Here is a 22,529-nt window from a genome sequence, read left to right as displayed (position 1 = left end):
CAGACTAAAATACAAAGACTAGAGGGTTTTATGAGCTTGGTGCAATCTCGTTTTGACAAAGAAGCAGAGCTCACAGCCCAGTGGCAATCGAGATTGTTCGATTTAGCCAGAGGCAAGGATGCGGACAAGACGACTCTAATGTCCGCTTTTCTGGAGATTTTGAAATGGTCCAGATTCATCAAAGAAAATCGTAATCGTGAGGTCGAGGTGGGTTTGTCTCTGAACCCCTCGATCAAAATGCTGATTCCATCCATTGTTGATAAGTCGTCTAAGAGATTAATTAGTCTAATCAGTCTGTTTACATCAGTATTGAATACCCATGGTATTCCAGAAAGCAGCATTGAAATTTGCAACACGAAAACAGCACTGATGCCATTGTCAAACATCCAGTCTGAACCACTTCAGGGTTCTAATCCTCCATCGCAGGCAATTCAGATGACTCACATTCCAGAGTAATTCTGGTCTCTGACCCAATCGAGATTCGACTTTGTGACTCTAAAACAGTCAACCATAGGCCATTCGCTATCTTTGAAAAACTGGGTCTCTCAGAGCAGAAGCTGGCTCAGAAGTCCTCTTCGCGACTGAAGAAAAGCAAAAATGCACTTCCCGTGAAGAAATCCAAATCTAACGGGTCTAGAGCATTTTTGAGGAAACTAACTTTACCAGATCACTTAACTGTGAAATAAGACTGCCTGGGTTTACACACCAAGAAGATGACTTCCCCGATTACTTACAATCAGATCACTTCTGATCTAAAAGTCCCAGATCAAGACATGCTTATCCTGATGAATTTATCTATGAAGATGAGGCTATGGAGGAGATTTTTAACAAATCTAACATTCGAGGTGCAAGAAGAATTCTATGATGCCCTCCCCATCCTCTCAAACAACACAAGGAACTGCACCACCATTATCTCTAAGCAACAAGCTGATTTCACCAAGGCAAAATGGACACCCTTTGCAATGACTACTGTTTGTCGCCCGGCTCTAAGATTAATTCCAGAAGAGCATGCTCTCCAATCATGCAAGTGATAGTGGAGAGGTTAATTCCGAAATCCAATGGTCTAATTGTGAACAGATAAAACATCCTAAAGTTACTTCACTGTTCTCCGAAATTCAGATATATCAGCACAGACAAAATAAAAATCACAGAATTCGTCCGAGTACAGACTTGACTGGGTAATCTCCATCTTTAATCACCACTTGTGAAAAGATCATTATTAGATGCTGCTTTAGATTTGCTCCCTTTGGGATTTGAGTTATCAGATCATGTACACGTTCCATACTACCCTACTTGTAGTCTTCGCTCTGCCACAGCCGAACAACTTGTAGTGCCAAAAATACAAGCGGTCTCGGATTGGTGGCTGGGCTTTTTCCATTGCCGCAGCAAGTCTATGGAATGACTTCCTGCTTTTCATAAAGAAAACCTCCAATTATCTAGCTTTCAGAAGGCTTGTGAAAACCCACTTATTTTAGGCTTGTCCTGTCGGGACCTCTATCTCCTCTCTCAAAGCGCCAAGATACTTCCGGGTGACCCTGCGCTCTAGAAATTATTATAACGTAACATAAAATCTCGGGCAATTCGTCTTGCTCATTATGGAAAGAGAGAAAGATCCTTGGATGAATCTCTCACAAAAAGACATATCTGCCACAATTTCACAAAGAATTCTGAGAATAAAGGACTCTCACCACCCGAAGCAATCTCTGATGAAGAGATGTCTACTCTTAAAATAACCATTGACTTTGCAAAGGAATTTGAAAGAAAAGTGAAGACGACCTCCAAGTCTACCAACATTACTGCTCAAACTGCTGACTGGTCTTGGCTAGCAGGTTTACTAGCACAAAGATCTAAGCAGTAACAACAAGCCAAGCAATCCCGCATGCCATCTTGCATTGGATCCTGGAACACAAGAGGCTTTATGCACCTCTTCATTGATGACACTTGAGTTCCCAGCAGTTATAACATAATATGTCTACAAGAGACATGGCTGACTTTGAAACCCATTTGAGACGGATTTGACCTTTCCTTGAATCCAACAATAACTAGATCTGTGGGAAAACCTTCCTCCAGCCTCCTAACTTTGGTGAAATGGGGGAGTAACTTTTCGTTATTTGAAACAAGAAATTCAAACCCCTATACTCAAATGTTGATTTTGCGCTGGGTCCAGGAGTCTATGGCGACTTCAACTATCTTGATCCTATTTAATCTCTATTGGAACTCTGTGGGTATCGGTGATGTTATGTTTGTAGGATACATTATAGCACTGTTGGATAAAATGCGGACTGAACAGAGGCATCCCCACATATTACTTTGTGGAGACCTAAACATAAGATGCATGGACAAGTGTGGTGGGATTCTTCCAATACCCACTTCATCAAAAAAAGCTGCCTTATTGACCTCTGAATTGAATTAGCGTGACATCTTTATGTTGAATGGCCAGATGCGTAGTGATATTCCTGGCGGTGCGACCTGGGTCCTCAACGGCCCACCTTTATTATTACTTCTCATCTCGCGATTTACTGATGTGGCTGGACACTTTGTGTATCTTTCCAATGACAAATTACAATCATTATTTTCATAAGTTGACTCTAAACAATCTTGCATTGGACAATCACAAGGTGAGCCTAGATAAGTTTGTGGTAAACCAAGGAGGAAATCGGTTAAGAATTCAACCCAAATATGTTAAAAAGATCAACGCGGACTTAGCTCCTTTCTGAATGAAGATGAGTGTTCCTAGATTTCAAAACAAAGCAAAGGACCAGGTCAGAAAATTGAATTCAAGAGACCTCCCTATTCTAACCAACAAGTGAAAGGGATGAAAGAATACTTGGAGCGGGCCTGCGGAAAATTGATTGTGAGCTTGTGGGGATAAAGTGTTCTATAAGAAAAAAAGGGAAACAACGGTATCGAAATTGGTTGTTTTCCTCTAAAGCGCAACGCTTTCAAGCAGATGCTGAAATAGTCATGAAAATCCCTGCCAATAAAAATACCCGCGAACTGTGGCCCTTGTTGAACAATAATGCCACGTACCAGTTAGAGATCTCAGTCCCTGCAGTAAAGGAAGAAACCTGGATCAAGCACTTTACTGAATTATTCACCCGTTCACCTGAAGAAATTAAGGCTCCAGATCTTGGGACGTCTACGGCCTGGTCAATTTATTTTGACAGAGAGGACCTGGTCCTCTTAATCAAGAAGTTGAATCCTTTCTGAGCAGCTGGCCCGGATGGATTGAATAATTGCATCATAAAACAAAATCCCGAGGAATGGGCTGATATTTGCTTTTGTGCTCTTCAATCAAATTATTAATGCACCAGAGATTCCTAATTCCTGGAAGGCCGCGTTGATCGTTCCAATTTTCAAGAAGGGCGATAGGGAAAATCAAAAAACTATAGACCCATCGCCCTCCTGGATTCACTTGGTAAGATCTTTGCTTTGGTACTTTTGGGGCATCTTAAAACCTGGGCTGCTACTGTGGGAATTCATGGCAAAAGACAGGCAGGGTTCACTAAAGGTATACGAACGAACTTGAATGTATTCCTGCTTAACGTCTTAAAATTGAAAGCAATACAAAATGCAATATAAGGTCTACCTAGCCTTCATTGACCTAGAGCAAGCTTTCGATGGCCTCAACAGAGAAAACCTCCGGTGGAAGCTAGGAAACTGGGGCTGTCCTGTTGATCTTTTAGATGCAATGAGGGCTCTTCATTCATCGACCACAATCCAAGTCAGAATGCCACTAGAACGTACAGTGACTCAAACCATTGAGACTCCAACTCAGCCACTCTTTTTTTATCCTATACATGTCTTACCTAGAAACAACAACTCTGTGTTCTGCTAGAGCTTCCCCCCCAAAAATATATGGACAGGTAATTCCGTGGATGTTATATGCAGATGACCTGGTCATGATGGACCTAACTCCAGTTGGTCCACAGAGGCGATTGGTCCTGTTGGATCGTTGCATAAAAGACAATGATTTGCGAATCAACAGTAATAAATCAAAAATAATGATCCTTGATAATCCACGGCAGGAAAAAAAATCTGATTTCACCTGGTCCATAGATAACGACATTTTGGAAAAAGTGGACTCAATTGAATATCTGGGACTTTAATTGTAGCTCAGTAGAGAAAATCTGGACTGATGGTATCAGATTAAAATGTGCCCGCTTAGCCAACCAAGCCTCCATAATTCTTAAAAATGTGTGAAATTTAGTGTGAAATTAGTGTGAAATTTAATTCCAATTTTGAATTATAGAGCCAAAACTGAATACCCCGACAAGATTCTGGGATTTGATCAAGGGTCAGTTTTGGAAGAAAGTTCTTCGCCTTCCGACAGCTCTCCTGGTATCCCAAATAAGATACAAATTGGGCCTACAATCTCTTAAATCCATGATTAAATGGAGAGCTTTGGATCTCTATGAAAAGTGTATTGATGAAGAGCTCTTGCATACTTTTTAAATTCATAAAAATAGGGACTAAATTGGACTGGGTTGTGGATGCATGGAAAGGAGAGTGTCATGAGTGGTGTCCATTCTTGGCCAATACAAAGAAACCTTGATAATGAATGCTAACAAGGTACAACTCTTTTTAAAGAGACAGGATTGGATTGATACTCAGGATAAAAGATCATCATATAAAGCACTGTTAAATGTAATACATGAACAGAGATCCTTGAACCATCTCCCCAGATATGGGCGTACTCCTTTCCTTGGAAAACACATGGCCATCTCCCAGCTTAATCTTCACACTGAATCCGTTGGTTGTCTCCATGACCATCAGTCTGGCTTCAGAGCAGCCAGAAGTACGGAAACTGCTCTGCTGAACATCCGTGAAGACCTGCTCTTTACCGTTGATTCTAATCTCCCCTCTGTCCTCATCTTACTCTGTCTCTCTTCTGACTTTGATACAGTCAACCATGTCATCCTGCTCAATTGTCTCTATAATGACCCGGGTATCACCGATCAGGCTGACCTCGTTTCTCTCTGATATACCCTCCCAGGTCGAACATGGGTCCTTTCTTTCCTTTTTCTCACTCTCTACCTGTGGTGTTCCTCAGGGGTCTAACCTCGCACTCTGGCAGTTCAACCAATACCTGGCACCTCTCACCCACCGCATTGCAGCTCTCTGCTCCAACTTTCAGTGCTATGCGGATGACACTCAGCTCGTTTTTAGGCTCTCAAGACCCTCTGCTTTGTCCACAAGGCCTTCTGGGGCCTGGGTCCTCAATACTTCCAACTCTCTCTTTGTAAATACCTTTCTACTAGAGCTCTTTGCTCCTCCACCTCCAACTCCCTCAGGGTCAGTCGCTTCTCGAAGCAACAAGTTGGTGGTAGATCCTTCTTCGGCTGGGGCCTCTCTCTGGAACAGCCTCCCTGCCTCTCTTAAACTCGAGGAGAACCGGCCAGAGACACGGAAGCACCTCAAAACCTTCCTCTTTGCTTCTACCTTCTCTCTTCCTCTCCCCTGCTGAATTCCTGTCTAATACTGTACTGGTCACCTGGCTACCCTTGGATTTTGGGCCCAGGACCCAGTTGCACACCCACACTGCCTCCCAGGAACACTTGCACTTGGCTCTGTATCTGTAACCCTAAAGTCCCCCTACCTGCACTTTTGAACACCTGCCGTCTGCACTTACCCTGCACCTGCTGGCTGCACTTCTTGATCCCATTTACATCACTGCCCCCTCCCCTTTTCCCTGGCACGTTTCCCCTCCTCCTCCCCTTGCGCGATCTCCGTGTCACTTCGACTAATAAGATCGTTGTGTTTCCTCCCTCTGTTTCCCGCTTCCTTGCCTTGTCGCGCCTTGAAAAACTTGTGTATAGGCGTGTTACACATGCCATATCATATCTAAAACATTGAGATATCTCCCTCAGATAAAGATTACACATTTGCCCCACTACGGAGATGCTCAGTGTGAGGGGATTGACTCCTGAAATGATCCCCATATGTAGATTCTGGCCAAAGAAAAGAAAATTGGAAACTTTAAAACACTTGGTGACAGAATGTGAAAGTTTGATGTCAACGATACAGGTATATCTTAGTGACGCCGTGATTTATCACAGGTCTTTGACCATAGATGATTGGTGGAATTTGCTGCTAGTGGGCGAGAACTGTCATGTGATCTTAGCGGTAACGAAATTCATTCAAAATATGTTAGGATTGTAAGCCATAGTGATTGTAACTGAGAATTTGTTGCTACTGAATAACGATCGGCGAATCAAATGCAAGAACTTTTAATGAATTAGCTGACTGATATTGAAATTTCCTTTTTGGGTCTATGATTTTAAGATATTGTTTTGAAATGTTTTATTTACTATATGATGTTTTAAAGAGGACAATTTGTAATGAATTTATGAAAGATTTGTAATAAACCAAATTAGTCTGCAGTTAATCTTTTTAGTAAATTGTCCAATGCAGTGCTATGCTCCAATATTAGTTGGAAAGGGCCAGACTTTTTTCGTTCTGACAAAAAAACAAATCGTCCTGGAAACCCCTATCTAAAACAACTTTTTGTCTTTTATTTTCATTTTGAACTTTTGAAAAAGTAGTCCTAACACCAATGGGTAGCTGTAGAGTGCTGAAGTAAATCCGGAGGGAGGAACACAAATAAAACAGTCTGTGAATGTTTTTGCTTTCATTGTTATTTCCATATTTTCTCAGTTGATATAATTTTTCATATTGTCTTTCCTTTCAGAATGGGAGCCTGCCATTAAAATTGGTGTGTTGGATTGTGCTGAAGAGAAAAATTATGAAACGTGCAAAGAGTATGGGATCAAATCATACCCAACTTTCAGGGTAAGTCGGGAAAACTAATGGATCCTTTTACATGAAAAGTTGACAGCTGCCTTTCAAGTTTTTTGTTAAAATGTTTAAAACGTTCAAAATCTATTTTATATTAAATAGGGTTGTGGGTGCATGTACCAAAGGGAAACTAGCCTTCTGCTCTTGTATTGCATGTACCATCAATATTTCTCAGAGCTACCCAAGATGATCAGTGTCGCACTTTTCAAGGGAACTATCCCTACAAAAACTCAAGACTGAATAAGCAAAATACTTTGTTTGGATATTTTTATTTTCTTTTTAAGGTTTTAATCCGAGATTGTTCAATTTATCAAGCACAATAAAGATTTTCCATAATAACTTACTAGAAAGTCTTGATTCTATTAAAGACACGGAGGCGAGCATTATGCTTCTCTTTCTTTATTCACATATTTAAAGAAAGGCTCAGCAGCAAGGTATTTTTGTGCACCAAGTGTCGTATGAGTAAACATAGAAAGGGGGGTGCACTAAATATACAATATAACAAGTAAACATAATATAACAGTAGTATTTCCAGAGTTCTGAATGAAACAAACTCCATTTCCCAGAGTTCCCTAGTGTCACCAAAGAAACATGTGACTTAGTCCTCCAATGGGTGTCCTGATCCCTTCATAAACAGTCCTAAACATGATGCGACTTCCTCTTTCGAAGCTGCGAACCTGGCTGTCCATGATAAGGTAGTACTCGTAGTTGGTAGATCTGTTGAACAGCTGATCAAGCGGATTTGTCGGCAGGCGCTGTCGAAAAAGGAGATAGAAAGTAAAATTACTTCATGTATATAAACACCCTAGTTCCCTTATCGGGGTGGGTGAAAATGTCATTGGGTTATTTATTTATTTATTTCTTATCAAATGCAATCATTTCTTTGTGAGCTTTAGTAACTTATAACGATACATTGTCACAATTAGGAGAGAGGTACAGTATTATTTTCTCTTTGGGTGGGATAATGCTCGCCTCCGTGTCTTTAATAGAATCAAGACTTTCTAGTAAGTTATTATGGAAAATCTTTATTCTATGTCAAGACCGGAGGCTCCCATTATGCTTGTTTAAAGTTTACTCACCACGATAGATGCCGGTTGATCTACTGGTTTCAAGTAGAATTGTTTAAATACTGATTCGCTTGCCCAGTCTGCCATTCTCATGATGTCTTCTAGTCGAACTCCGGCCTGAAAGGCTTTGGAGGCCATAGCTCCTCTCACAGAGTGAGCTCCGAAGTGCTGGGTATCTATCCCGGCTTGAGTTAGTGTCCAGCGCACCCAGCGCGCTAAAGTGGGAGCGGAAACCGGTTTGTGTGGTTTACGCAGAGCTATCAGTAGTTGCCCGTTGGGGGAGGCCCTAAGGGGGGCTGTCTTTTCTTCATAAACTTTCAGGCATTTCACCAGACAAAGTTTAGCTGGTCCTTGAAGGCGGGGTAAGAAATTACCCTAGAGTTACATTTCGTCCTTCTGTGTATGTGAAATACAATACCGTCAGGAGAAAAAGTTCTGCCCGCTAGGTCAAGGGCTCTGACATCAGAGACTCTCCTGCAGGAGACTAAGCAGAGTAAAGTAGTAAGCTTGCCCGAGAGGGCTGTACGTGATAGCTCTTCATTATGATGCCATGAAAGGAAAAGATTCAATACTTTGTTAACATCCCAAAGTTTGTCATAGCGGGAAAGGGGCGGGACTGTAAGTCTGACTCCTTTTAGTAATCTGCAGACGAGGTGGTGTTCACCAGCTGGTATTCCTTCAATGAGGTCGTGACCAGCTGAGATCGCTGAACGATATGCGTTCACTGTCCTGTAGGCGAGCCCTCTTTCTACTAGAGATGCTAAGAAATTCAAGATTTCCTCTATAGGTGCTGAAATTGGGTGTAAGCCTTTTCTCCGGCACCAGGTGCTCCAGGCGCCCCAAGAGTTGGAATATCTCTTAAGGGTGGTAGGAGCCCAGCTTTCCTCGATGAGACTGATCGCCCTGCGTGACATGCCTGGAGTTCTCCATCTTGATCTGAAATCCTCCATGCTGCCAGGGTCAGAGAACCGTTGAGAAGAAGGGGATGCCTCTGCCCCGAAGGATCTAGAAGAAGATCCGGAAATTGGGGTAGTAGGATTGGAAAATCCGAGGAAAGTTCCAGAAGAACTGGATACCAGGTCTGAGATGTCCAGACCGGTGCTATGAGGACTAAGTCTGAATGTTCCAGACGGGCCTTCGCCAGGGTCCTCGCTATCATGGTGAATGGGGGGAAGGCATAGAGTACCCCTTGGGACCATTGTTGGAGAAAAGCGTCTGTTGCTGTCGCTGCTGGATCCGGTCTCCAGCTGTAAAACATTGGTAGCTGTGTATTGAGTCTGGAGGCGAAAAGATCTATGGACATTGGGCCCCAAATCTCCTGGAGGCGGAGGAAGACTCCTCTGTCGAGCTTCCAGTCGCTGTAGTCCGTGGAGTGGCGGGAGTACCAGTCCGCTACCACATTTGATAGGCCGGGAAGGTATTCTGCTGTAACTGAGATTCGATGTGCCAGACAGAAGTGCCAGAAGTCCTTGGCTAATTCTGCTAGAGGTCTTGATTTGGTGCCACCTAGATGGTTGATGTATCTTACCGCGGAAATGTTGTCCATTTTTAGCAAGATACAGCAACTCGCTCTGCCTCTGGCAAAGGAGCGTACTGCAAAGGAACCTGCCAGAAGTTCTAGGCAGTTGATATGCAGGTCTAGCTCTTGATAAGACCAGGTCCCTCCTGTGGCTATGGAGCCACATCTCGCTCCCCATCCGGAGCGGCTGGCGTCTGACTCGATGATGATATCTGGAGCAGATCCGAAAATGGCTCTGCCGTTCCAGGCCTCCATGTGAGTGAGCCACCAGTTGAGTTCTGTCCTCGCTTGAGGAGATAATGTTAGGAGTTGAGAGTATGAAAGACTGTGTCTTAAGTGTTGGCCTTTCAGTCTTTGCAATTCGCGATAGTGAAGAGGGCCGGGAAATATCGCCTGAATGGAGGAGGATAGTAGCCCTATCACTCTTGCCAGTTCTCGAAGAGAGAACAGGTCCTTCTGCAAGATCCTGCGTATCTCCCTTTTGGTAGAATGGATCTTGGCTGATGGGAGTCGGAGCTGACAATTCTGGGTGTCCACAACAAAGCCCAGAAATTCCATGCTCTTGGATGGAAGAAGAACTGACTTTTCCCAATTTATAAGGAAACCGAGACTGTGTAGCAAGTTTATGGCTAGTTTGGTCTGTTTCTGAACTAGTTCTTGCGATTGTGCCATGAAAATGATGTCGTCTAGATAAATAATAAGACGAACACCTTGCTCTCTTAGATGAGCTACTACAGGCCTTAGAAGCTTGGTGAAAACCCAAGGCGCTGCAGAGAGCCCGAAAGGTAGGCATGTGAACTCCCAATCTCGATTTTTCCAGGAAAATCTCAGGTAATTTATATGTGCCTGATGAATTGGTATTGTTAAGTAGGCGTCTTTCAGGTCTAGACGCATGAGCCAATCGTTCGGTCTCAGAAGATCTCTGAGCATATGTATACCTTCCATTTTGAAATGGCGGTAAATGATGTATTCGTTGAGAGCTTTGAGGTTTATAACTGGTCGTACTTTTTCTTTCCTGCGAGCTAGGAATATGGGACTGAAAAACCCTCCCTGGCTTTGACAGGGGCGAATTGCTCTCTTCAGACAAAGATTGTGTATTTCGCTGTCTAAGGCGATTTGATCTGTCTGAGACATTACTATTGGAGTAGGGCGACATGTCTGGATGGGCTGCTCGAAAAACTCTAGGCGCAGGCCCCGAGCTGTGTCCCTGACCCAGGCGTCTCCTGATAAGGTATCCCAAGCATTTATAAACATCATTAACCTCCCACCTATAGGAGTCTGTGGCGCTGGCGCTGCTATAAGTACACTGACCTGTAGATTGTTGTTGGGCTGGGTATCTGGCCGCTCTTCTCCAGGGGCGCCCTCTTCCACGACCTCTTGAGGGAAAGAAAGTGTCGGAGCGCTCTTGCCAGGAGTTATGCTGGCCTCTGAAGTGTTGAGATCTTTTGTCGAAAAAGTAACGGCCGGAGGAGCGACCTCTGCCTCGTCCGGCCCTGGTGAAAACCTTGGACGCAAAGACTCTTTTTATGGAGGCCTGTGCTTTGTCCAATGCTGTAAATGTTCCCACAAATTTCGCCATTTCCTTCATAAAAGGATCTCCAAAAAGCAGGCCTTGTGCTGTTGGACCCGACTGTGTCTGCCAGTTCGCTCAGTTTGGCGTCTATTTTATATAGGATGCCTTTTCGGCGTTCTGTGGAAATAGCACAACTGGCGTTACCTAACAGGCAAATTGCCCGTTGAACCCAACCAGAGAGTATTATTGGGTCAATGGGATTAGAAGAGTTTATTGCTTCTTCCGCTAGATCTGAAATCTTGGCTAGTGGCCCCGCCACGTCTAGTACTTTGTCCTGACAGGACTTCCAGGCACGGTCTATGCCTTTCCTTGGGTCTTTTACGTTTTTACCTAGGAAGGTAATCATCTTTGAATCTAGCTCTGGTGTTAGAGCCACTTTGTCCGCAATATCTGGACGTGGACATTCCGCTCGAAGTCTAGCTCTGACTTCTTTATCCAGTGGCTTACGTAGTCTGAAATGAATGTATTTTGATGTCTTTGAAGACGGTTCCCAGTCTGTGGATCTGGGGTGCATAAGGTCTTCCGGAGTGAACATCCCCTCTGCAGGAGGCTTGTTTCCGGTTGTGTTCTTGGGGATGGGGTCTGCCGCAGTCCCAGAACCTGAGGGCTTTAAACCCTCTATTTGAATTTCCTCTTCAGATGAGGATTGAGAAGGATCAGCGTCGTATACGCTCTTGTTTTGGTCGTCCTCTGTGCCCTGTCCATATCTCTCAGGGCTTGAGGGTACATTTTCCCTCATTTCTTCCTCTGGGTAAGAGGGTTCATGGGAAGAGGTTACCTTCCTGTTCATAAAGGCTTCTTTCAGCCTGGAGAAGGCGTCCGAAACGGCAGCTGTGGCATCTGTTGGCTGGCTCGGGGGGGTCGTAGAGCTTCTGCTCTTGCGAGCCGGTATACATCCCCCTTCCGTAAGGTGCTTCCTCTTTTGCGTTCTCTTCCTCCCAGGAGGGGAGGTCCCTCTTAAATGCTCTTCCATAGTTTCTAGGCGTTGTTGAATGGGAAAGAGCATGTCTGTTACTGCTTTTCTAATACTGGTCTCCACAGAGGATCCCAGTACCTTTTGTAAGCTGTTAGCCATCGCCACCTCATCTATATAGCAGTGATCTTCCTCAGTCTCAGACCAGGCCTGATCTGATTGAGGTGAGTACTGCGCTGCCATAATAAAGTTTAAAGCACCTTACTCACTTTTTTTTTTTTTTGTCTTCTGGGTTTTTGAACGCCTTCTCTCACTGCCCAGTAAAATCAGTTCAGCTTAGTGTTATAGTTTTTAGAGAATGCTGAACGGGAGATTTTTTTTTTTTTTTTTTTTTTTAAATTTATGTAGATTATGTATTTAAATATATTCAAGCACTCGCGTGCAAATTCTTGTTGATCCGCGATGAAATAAAGTGTGTATTTGCTGTCGCCTGAGGAGAGATTCCGGCGCTCGAGTTCGCAAAGACCGTTATAACTTAACGGTCATGCGCACTCGAGCGCCGGAATACAGAGGAAAGGACCAGGAAGAGCAGGAGCTCCCCTGGTGGTTAGTGGGCGGCGTTGCGGGCTGTAGTAATGCCGCGCCGGCCTCCCCGTGCCCGAGGAGAGTACCGATGGGTCGGGGAAGCCGACGCGAGCCCGCCGAGAGGTCCGCTTGTGAAGCGGAAGAAACAGTTGGCAATTGTATTAGCGCGAAGCGAAGCTTCGAATCACGCAGTCTCCGACGCCAGCAGAAGGCAGCTGGCGTCGGAGTTAATAACGAAAGTAATGATTAAAAGGAAATCCATTCAATTTGAGGCAGAGTGCACTCTTAATAACAATGAAACATATATAGCAATGTCAATTACTATGAAAATGAAATAACGTGTCATAAACAGTGGTAAACATGAAGGTACTTATCTCTTGCTGTGAGCAGCAAAGAAAGAGGAAGTCGCATCATGTTTAGGACTGTTTATGAAGGGATCAGGACACCCATTGGAGGACTAAGTCACATGTTGATGTTTCTTTGGTGACACTAGGGAACTCTGGGAAATGGAGTTTGTTTCATTCAGAACTCTGGAAATACTACTGTTATATTATGTTTACTTATATTGTATATTTAGTGCACCCCCCTTTCTATGTTTACTCATACGACACTTGGTGCACAAAAATACCTTGCTGCTGAGAAGCATAATGGGAGCCTCCGGTCTTGACATAGAATTGTCATACATCTAATTTCAGCCAATTACAGGAATGCATTGCAGATTTCAAAAACACGGTTTCATTACCAACCAAAATTCTGCAGTTCTTCATTGTGATATCCAATTAGTATTTCTATTTTGCATTACACATTTTTCTTCAAATTCTCCAAAAGTTATTTCCAGATTGCTGTGGATTTTCCATCTTTTCTGTCATGTGTTGATAGTATTGCATAGCTTTACCTGTTTTGGGGCAAACCCTTCCTTATGAGAAGGCACATATCAACTTCAGGGTTCTAAATAAATAATAGAGAAACTTCCTTTTGGGGATTTAACTTCTATGTTTCTTAATTATCATATGATTCTGAGATTAAAAAAAATAGTGCTCACCTGTAGCTTCAATTTAGGGTATTAAGTGAGTATATTTCTTTTGTGTGAATGAAAGCAACAGATGTAGGAAAAAAAATGTTTCACCAACTTTAAGATATTCAAAAGTTACAATTCACTTGCTATGAATTTCATCTGCCTAATCAATGTACATTTGACAAAATAAACTACAAGAGCTTATCATTTTTACGGAATATACCTCTACATTTACAATATTGTATCATGGGGAGGCCAGACCTCTCCTTCCTTTCCTCTCAGGTACGGTGTTCCTCAAGGCTCTGTACTTGGTCCTTTCCTTTTCTCTCTTTACACCTCCCTCATTGCCCCTGTCATCTCCTCGTTTGGCATTTCCCACCACTTCTATGCTGACGATACTCAACTCTTTCTCTCTTTCTCCTCCTTCTCGCCTGACCTCCACTTTAAGCTCTCCTCCTGCCTCACTGCTATCAAAAACTGGATTTCCTCCCGCTTTCTCTCTCTTAACACTGATAAAACCGAAGTCCTTTTCTTCCCCTCTAATTCTCTTCCCTCTCCCTCCCCGCCCCCTTTCATTCACTTTCCTCCCTCCAATCTCCCTATCACCCCCAAGCTCGTAATCTAGGTGTTCTTTTCGACTCCTCTCTCACCTTCTCACAACACATTTCACTCACCTCCCGCTCCTGCCGATACCACCTGTACAATATTCGCAAAATCCGTCCTTCCCTCACATTCCACGCCACCAAACTCCTAATTTCCTCTTATCTTTTCCCGCCTCTTCTACTGCTCTTCTCTAATCTTTGGACTTCCCGCATCTCAGCTTGCCCCTCTTAAATCCATATACCACTCTGCTGTTCGTACCCTTTGTCTCCTTACCTCCGGTGACTCCATCTCTTCCTCGCTCTCTCACCTTGGCTGGCTACCTTTCCACTTACAGCTAAAATTTTACTTTCTCTGCCTTGTCTTCAAATCCCTCCATGGTCTTGCTCCTCCTCATCTCTCCTCCCTTCTCTCCTTCTACTCCCCCTCCTGCTCCCTTCGTACCGCTGACCATTTCCTTCTCACTGTACCTCCATCCCCCTGTGCTTCCTCCCGTTTCCGCTCCTTCCAACTCCTTGCACCTCTGCACTGGAACTCGCTCCCTCTCACAATCCGCTGTACCGCGACCTTCACCTCATTTCACACTTCACTTAAATCCCTCCTCCTCCATTCTCCTCCTTGAAAACTCCCCCTCTGCCCTCTCCACTCCCCCCTCCTTTTCCTTCATCTGATTCCTCTCCCCCCTCTCCTACACCTCTCTCTCCCTTCCATTTTCCCTCGCCCTATCCATCTCCTACTCCTCCCCACCTTTTCCCACTCCCCTCCCCCATCAGTTAATTGCTCTTTGCACTGTTTTGTTGAATGATTCAAGATGTAACTTTTGCTCCCATTGTTAAGTTTTGTTGTTGTTATTTTGTATCTTGTTGTTCCATTGTACAGCGCCTTGGTTTAAAGCGCTCTATAAATCAATCAATCAATGTTGAATAACCATTCTCATTTGACCACCTGTTAGGTCACCCTCCAGCCTGGATACACATAACCCAAAGCTTTTCCATTTATTGCTTTTGTTTTGGTTGTTATGTTTGTTATGTATGTTTTATATCTTAATCACTAGTCACTTTAGGTGGTGGTTATAAATTTGTTTTGTCAAAAACAGCTGTTTGAGGAAATATTGAGAATTAATCGTTTTGCAAACTCTGTTTTTGTGATTGAACCCTTTGCAGCTCGCAACTGTTCCTTTTAACAATATACTTTTTTTCTTACTTTCTGATGCATGATTATTAAATGCATCCAGCAGCAAAATAAATTTAAAAAGCTGACAGCTCAATATCAAAAAATGCACGATTAATAAATGCATTCATCAGCGAAATAAATTTAAAAAGCTGACAGCTCAATATCTATCTGTGTCTGAAATTCCTTCTTGTGCATCTTTCACATTTAAAGTGTTTATGTACAGATTTTGACATAATAGAAATAATCCAGGTCTACTTTAGCACAATAGTAGTCCCCAGTAAACGCTACACGTCAGAACAGACCCCCATTGTTGACCGAATAACCATTCTCAAGCACTGTATTATACAGATACAAATTGGTACATGTGGAACTCTTTATGAATTTGTTTAAATGTGACCTGAACATATTTAAGTACCGTGTGTTTAATAGGTAAAGAATAGGTATACCATAAATGGCAAACGCCCTAGGGCTGAACAGCTTACTTCTATATGAAACATTTTTAAAATATTGACTGCTCTGTGTCAAATAGAAAGCACCTTACAGTTCTACATACATTTAATAAGGCATTAACCCGGAAGGTGAAAGTGCTACCCAGGAAATCATTCCAGTCACCATTTTGGCATTTTTCACTTGCGCACTGGAAAAATATAAACTGACTTAATTGCTGTCTGTAGTTCTCAGATTACCAGAAACTTTCTCCATTACCTACATGTGTAGATGTTCGTTCCTAATATTGTTTAACGAAACCTGCCGAAGGAATTCCCATGTTAGGGCAATAAACATTTGTTATTTAATCTCATAATTGAAAAAAAGTATTATCACTAGAACTATTGTATCCGTAACATCCTCCTATCGACGGCAGTCATTTTGGTTGTTTTCACTTCACTGTTGTAAGAAATAAAATAAATGGAATATATATATATATATATATATATATATATATATATATATATATTTAAAAAGAACCCATTACCCGATCCGTGATGGAAACGGGATAAGGTTAGCGGAATGCACTCCCAAAAACAAATAGAGAAAGCCAAAATGACCCTCTATACAGAGGCGAAGAAACCAGAGTTCGTCCAGACTGACATGCCTTTATTTTAAAGTCAGCATGGATAAGAAAAAAGCACAGAATACAACGCGTTTCACGGTAAACAAACCGCTTGGTCACGTAGGAAAAGTGCAAACACAGACGAGGTGACTATAAATAAGTTCATACATCTCTATCCCCAGTGCTCAGTGAGGAATGTCTCCAAAGCAATTAACTACTGTCACGGTTCCAACAAGGCAGACATCTTAACGTGCACAAAAGGCTGCCGATTTACCTTGATTTAAACATGTCAAACTTATTTTGAACACTTTGCATGATAACGTTGGCAGTTTCGGTTTACGTAGCCTAATACCAAAGTTACTAAACAGTTACATTAATCAAAAATATAAATGCGTAATGCAAAAAAAATGTTTTCCTCGAAAATGCATAATTTCAAAACTGTTTGTCAAGAATTAATACTCTATGCATGCCTCCAGTGTTGTCATTTCAACATGTTTTTTCAATAATATGCCCAAAAAAAAAAATATATGCGGGCAGTGGAACTCTGAGAATTGCTGTTAAAAAAGTTGCTCTTTAAAATATAATACAATGGCCCTCATTACGACCCTGGCGGAAAGTGACTGACCGGACCGCCACAGCGTAAATAGCGTTTCCGCCATTGCACGATGGAGCAAAGTGCGGCTCATTCCGACCCATCGGGCACGAGCACCACGCCATGGCGGAAGTGCAAAGTCCGCGATGGCGGAAATGACCCCAAAACGGCCCACACCGCCGCCGTACGGCGCCCTAGGTGCAATACCGCCACCCATCTTAGCGGACACCGCAGTGAGCGCCAACCGGAAAGTACGGTGACCGTAAATATACGGAAACGGAAGTAAAAGCATGGTCCCGGAACGGGAAACATCACGCCGTACACCTATAAAACCACTAAATCCACACAACCATTAAAAATACTACCCTGAGACACATCCCAACCCGTCATCCACCCTAGTGAAACCAAGAAAAATGGGAAAAGTAGCGAAGAAAGCGTGCGACCGCAAGCGGCAGGTCCACTTCTCCCGTGAGGAACTCACCGTACTCAGAGACCCTCCAGGAGAATGCAGCCACCGTCGTCTCCACGCAAATGACCAGGACGGCACTTGCGAACATGATGGCCATATGGGCCCTGGTGGCACAGCGGGTAAGTGCGGTGGGGACCGCACCCCGCAACCCACAGCAATGCAGAAAGCGATGGGACGACCTGCGGATACGCGTCCGTAGCATACTTTCTGCCAATCGCAACATTGCCACAGCCACCGGGGGAGGATCGGAATCACCCATCAAGTTGACCCCCTGGGAAGAAATCTGTGCCTCCACCATAGGAATGGAGAGCATAGAGGGAGTCGGAGGGATGGAGAAAGGAGTGCAGACATCCGAAGAATCAGGTAGGTGGCCCAAATAAAACAATGCCAAAACCACAATGTCCAATCATGTGAAGTACCACGTGCCCACATAGTGCAACAGTAACACATGTCCAGGAGAACGTCCACATACATAGGCCTGATAGCACACTTCAAAACTCACATCAAATACATAAATAATTAAAAATCCTAAAAACACCCTCTACACGTGCAGCAGGCACACCCTAACTGCAGGCTGCCAAACAACTGCACCCTCACTCCACACACAAATGAAACCACCTCCAAGGCCCCGACCCAAATCACCCTCAGGTACCACCCCAATGCATGTGATACATTGCCATTCCAATTCCCACAGACCCATTAATAACGCACGCCCTCCCTTACTCCACCACAGGGTCCGATCCAAACGACGTGCTCCAGGACACCCCTACCAGCACACCTGCAAAGAGGGCCAAGACCAACGGCCAAAGACCCTCCACCTCAGCTGCACGCATCAAGACACGGCAGCAGCACAAATCAAGTGGCAGCACAGAGGAGGGAACTCCAACAGGCACCCCAGCAGCCAGCATGCCCACACCACCACCACCACAGGTCCCCCCAATGGATGCCACAGTAGGCACTGCTTCTGGTGGCAGCAGCACCATAGGTGACACTGCATTAATGGCAGCATGCTCCGACACAGAAAACGGGGATGTCGAAGTCAGATCCATCCATGACCTGTCCCAATCCCCCTGTCTGTTCCATCCCGTACACCATGAGGATACCACGCAGGGGCACCCACAAGACGACGACTGGCCATCCCCCACAAGCCCTGTGGCAGGGCAACATGAGGCGAACAGCCACTCTGTGACACCACCGCAAATGGCCATGGCCCAGCAGAGGCAACAGTCCCTCGACCAGTTAATCGTGCAACAGCAGCAACTGGCCACGCTCCTCAAGGACCATGCCGATGAATGTGGGGGCACTAAGGCAGACATAGAAACATCAACTGAGACACTTAGGGCAGAAATGGAGAGAAGTACAGAGACACTAAGGGCACAAATGGAGAGTAGCACCGAGTGCCTGAGAGTCCAAATGGAGAGTAGCACCGAGAGCCTGAGAGTCCAAATGGAGAGAAGCACCGAGAGCCTGAGGGGGGAACTGCATGCGACGTCCAAAGACGTATGTGCCGAACTTGCCGCAGTGCGCCGTGTGCTCACTGAGCTCTCACAAACCCTTAGGGACATGCATGGACGTGAGCAGGCAGAGACATCATCCGTTGCAAGTTCCGTCCAGGGCAGCCCCCAACGTAGATCTGGGAGGAACCTGCGCTCCACAGGCAGGGGTGCCCCTGATACCCGCAGAGGGGGCTTGCAATAGCGACTGCCCACTGACAATGAGCATCTCTGGACACTGGTGTTCGGGGGGGAGGTAGGAGGGTGGAGGGGGGGTGTTGGGCTCACTTGGGTGGCGGGTCGATAGGGTGTTTAACATGATATCACATATGCCATAAACAATGCACGATCAACCAATGAGATGTGTGGACATTGATCTTTGTGTACAAGGCCATTATAGGCGTACAGTCCATATTGTGCATGTACCAGACACACACAGTGCCACGAGTCCCGTGTCCATGTATCAGCCACCAGGCGTGAGTGCTAGAAGCATGCATCTATGAGATGCTGACGAATGTCACGGCCCTCCTGTGCCTCGCAGACTCCTTGAGGTGCTACCACATCCCCACCCTCATCATGACCATCTTCAGGTGCTTGCAGTTCTGCGTCAGGGGGCATGGGAACATTTCTACGTACGCACATGTTGTGTAGCATGACACATGCCATCACCATCTTCGCAACCTTCACATGGCGGTACAGGAGTGCCCCGCCAGACCTGCTGAGGCACCGGAAACGAGTCTTCAGTAGGCCGAATGTCTGTTCTATGACTACACGGGTACGTGAGTGGGCATGGTTGTAGTCCTCCTCATGCTGGTCCCGTGGGTTCCGGACTGGTGTGAGGAGCCATCTCTTCAGTGGATATCCAGCATCACCTGTATGTGGACGATAAACGAATTATGTGGAATGCCATTGCTACGTACGCACCCCCCCCTTCCTGCCAGGTCATTGCCGCATCACATACCCCACATCATCATGCATGAAATGAGACTCACCGAGTAGCCAGGATCTGTTCCCTGCGTGTCGCTCCATGTAGCGTGGTATTGTAGAGTTCCTCAAGATCATAGAATCATGGGTTGATCCAGGGAATCGGGCACAACAATGTGTAATGATCCTGTTGGAGTCACACACCATTTGTACATTCAGAGAATGAAATTGTTTCCGGTTGCGGTACTGGGCCTCCATGGCATGTGGGACGACCAATTCCACATGGGTGCAGTCGATGGCACCAATGCAACCCGGTATGCCGGCAAGTGCATGGAATCCCACTTTTGTGTTCGTAATTTCCTGCTCCGAGCGTGGTAGAGAGATGTAGTCGTCTGCGTGCTTCAGGAGGGCATCGAGCACTTGCAATAGTGTCCGTGAGAACAGTGGCTGTGAAATGCCATGCAACTGTCCGACTGTGTGCTGGTAGGTGCCTGTGGCCAGGAAGTGGAGTACAGACACCACCTTCAGTAGGGGTGGGATGGCGGTTGGGCTATCTATCATGCTGACAAGGTCAGCCTGTGTCATGTCCACAATGGCGGTTATGGTGTCCCGGTCCAAACGGTAGAGGGTGTGGATCTGCTCATCAGTGAGGTTGAACGGATGTGCTCGGAGGCGTGGGATTGCGGGCTGCCTGCGTGGTGGTAGTGGCTGTGCTGGCGGCCCTTGCTGGCCCTGCCTTGCCCTCCTCCTCCTCCTGCGTCTCCTCCGTGCGGCCGGTTGTAGTTGGTGTTCGTCTTCTTCTTGAAGTTGGAGTACTTGCAGTGCTATCAGGTCCCCCAGGGCCAACATAGCTAGTCCTGCCGGTAGCATTTCGGAGTGGTTGTGGGAGGAGACTGGGTGTGCAATTTATGTGTTTTCAGGCTGTATGGCCTCCACCTGTGGTGATTCATTCCACCTGTGCAAGCTGCTCTCCCCTTTGGGCGAGCACGTCCCGCACACAACGCTGCAATTCGACGAATGGCATCTTGCTATTACAATCATGTATTTGTACCCGATGGCAGTGTAACATTGGTTGATATGTTCATTCGGCTATGGTCCCATTGTTTCACATACTATCTTTGCAGTCGCGAACAGACTTGTGAAGGGTCAGTGGAACGTAGTACTCGAGTAACGGTGGACCCTCATGCATCACTGTACCGAGGTTCAACGACGGGCGGGGCGTCCCATTTGTGAGTGAAGGCAGTTGCCATTTTCACACACAGCCGCACTAGATGGATTAATTTGTGATTTCAAGCGGCCACAGATGCTTTTTCGACGTGATGTTGCAAATGAGGAATTCGAAGGGCGGCGCTTTCGGTTTTCAGCTAGCGGCGAGGAGATGCCCACAGGTCTGACTGCAAATATAACGTTCTATTGTTCAATGTCCTTGGGACAGGGGCCATGGCGAGGATGCAATGATTGATATGAATAGTTTGGGATGCGCAATGGCGAAGTGGACGATGAGGCCGGACGTTCCCAAATACATGTTACTTCACAACACTGGAATTACGAGCTGGGGCACAGTGGATTTTGCAGGCTGCATAACGCACAGACTCAATGGAAATTTCACATGTTATGTGAGTATGGAAACAGGCGTTTTCATTACGGGATGAGGGAATGATGAATGGATGCATGGACAGATGAATTGATACAGAGTTTGCCATGTACAGGGCTTCTTGGAATCTGTCCGCCTCCCCTGCGCTATGTGATGCAGGGCTGCCATAGTGGGACCATCGTCTATCTGGCCTTGTTGAGCCCTCCCTGTCTCGACGCGCCTTCAGACACTTGTGTCTATGCACGTTACCAATCCCATCTGATGGATTCTGTTTTAACAGACGCATGCACAGGTACACTCGTTTGTGATGGTGTTTTCACCTCGATATAGATAGTTATGATTCGCAAGTGGTTTTTGGGTGGTGATGATCCTTTGGAGTGGGCTAGCATGCATATGGCTGTGGATTTGGTGTGATCATTGAAGTGAGTAATTCAAATGTAGTTCTGATGGCCATGCTATTCTTTTTCATTTCATTTGGTTGACAGGTATCTCCTCCCCTTTTGCCACTGCCATCTGTATGCCACTCCTGCAGATGGATTTTACTCCCGACACCTGCTGCTTCGTGTTAATCAGTGGAGCAGCATTACGATCTTATGGGACGATCGCCAATGGGCCACATGCCCTTACGCAGTACTAGTGGCTAGGAGCAACATTTCGGCCTTTCAGCTGGACTAGTGCCTCCCTATTGGGACGGCCCTGCGGTTCTAGGTGCTTCCATGTTGCCTTTTCGTACGAGAATGTAGCCCCTGTGTACCATGAAGGAACAGGGCGTCACACAAGAAGTAGCTGGTCATTTATTGCGGATGCAGCCCACAATGGTGAAATGTGTTATGGAGTTCATGGCCTAATGGCTGTATGTGCTTGGTGAATTTGTTGTGCATTAAATTTCTATTCTGATATGGACCGTGTAGCGTTCTTCTTTGCAAGTGATGTGGCATATTCCTATTTGGGGAGCGATGTATTGTGAGGAGATCTGCATTGGGTTCCAGCTTCGGAGTATAGTTGCGTGGTACTGTGCTGGGCGCGTTTGCCTACGAAGCCCAGTGAGGTCAGGGATGAGGGCTGCCAATATGACTGTTTTAATGATGTCATGCTCAGGGGCGGGGGATTAGCTTTTGTGTAACAGATGCCGGTCAGCCAGGTGGATTGGTGGAATGATGTGA

The 22,529-nt window shown here is 45.3% G+C and overlaps 1 protein-coding gene across 1 annotated transcript in view; it reads left to right on the top strand.

The window, feature by feature from the left end:
* QSOX2 (quiescin sulfhydryl oxidase 2) overlaps window positions 1-22,529 on the top strand; it is a 578,728-nt gene that overhangs the window by 149,061 nt on the left and 407,138 nt on the right. The window contains exon 2 of the mRNA XM_069609564.1: window positions 6,692-6,792. Within this exon, the coding sequence (XP_069465665.1) occupies window positions 6,692-6,792 (101 nt within the window). The remainder of the gene's footprint in view (window positions 1-6,691; window positions 6,793-22,529) is intronic.

The sequence above is a fragment of the Ambystoma mexicanum genome, chromosome 8, assembly GCF_040938575.1.
Source record: "Ambystoma mexicanum isolate Mex_15411 chromosome 8, UKY_AmexF1_1, whole genome shotgun sequence".
Classification (NCBI taxonomy): Eukaryota; Metazoa; Chordata; class Amphibia; order Caudata; family Ambystomatidae; genus Ambystoma; species Ambystoma mexicanum.
The sequence above is the reverse complement of the archived record's forward strand: the minus strand, read 5'-3'. Positions and strand labels throughout refer to the sequence as shown.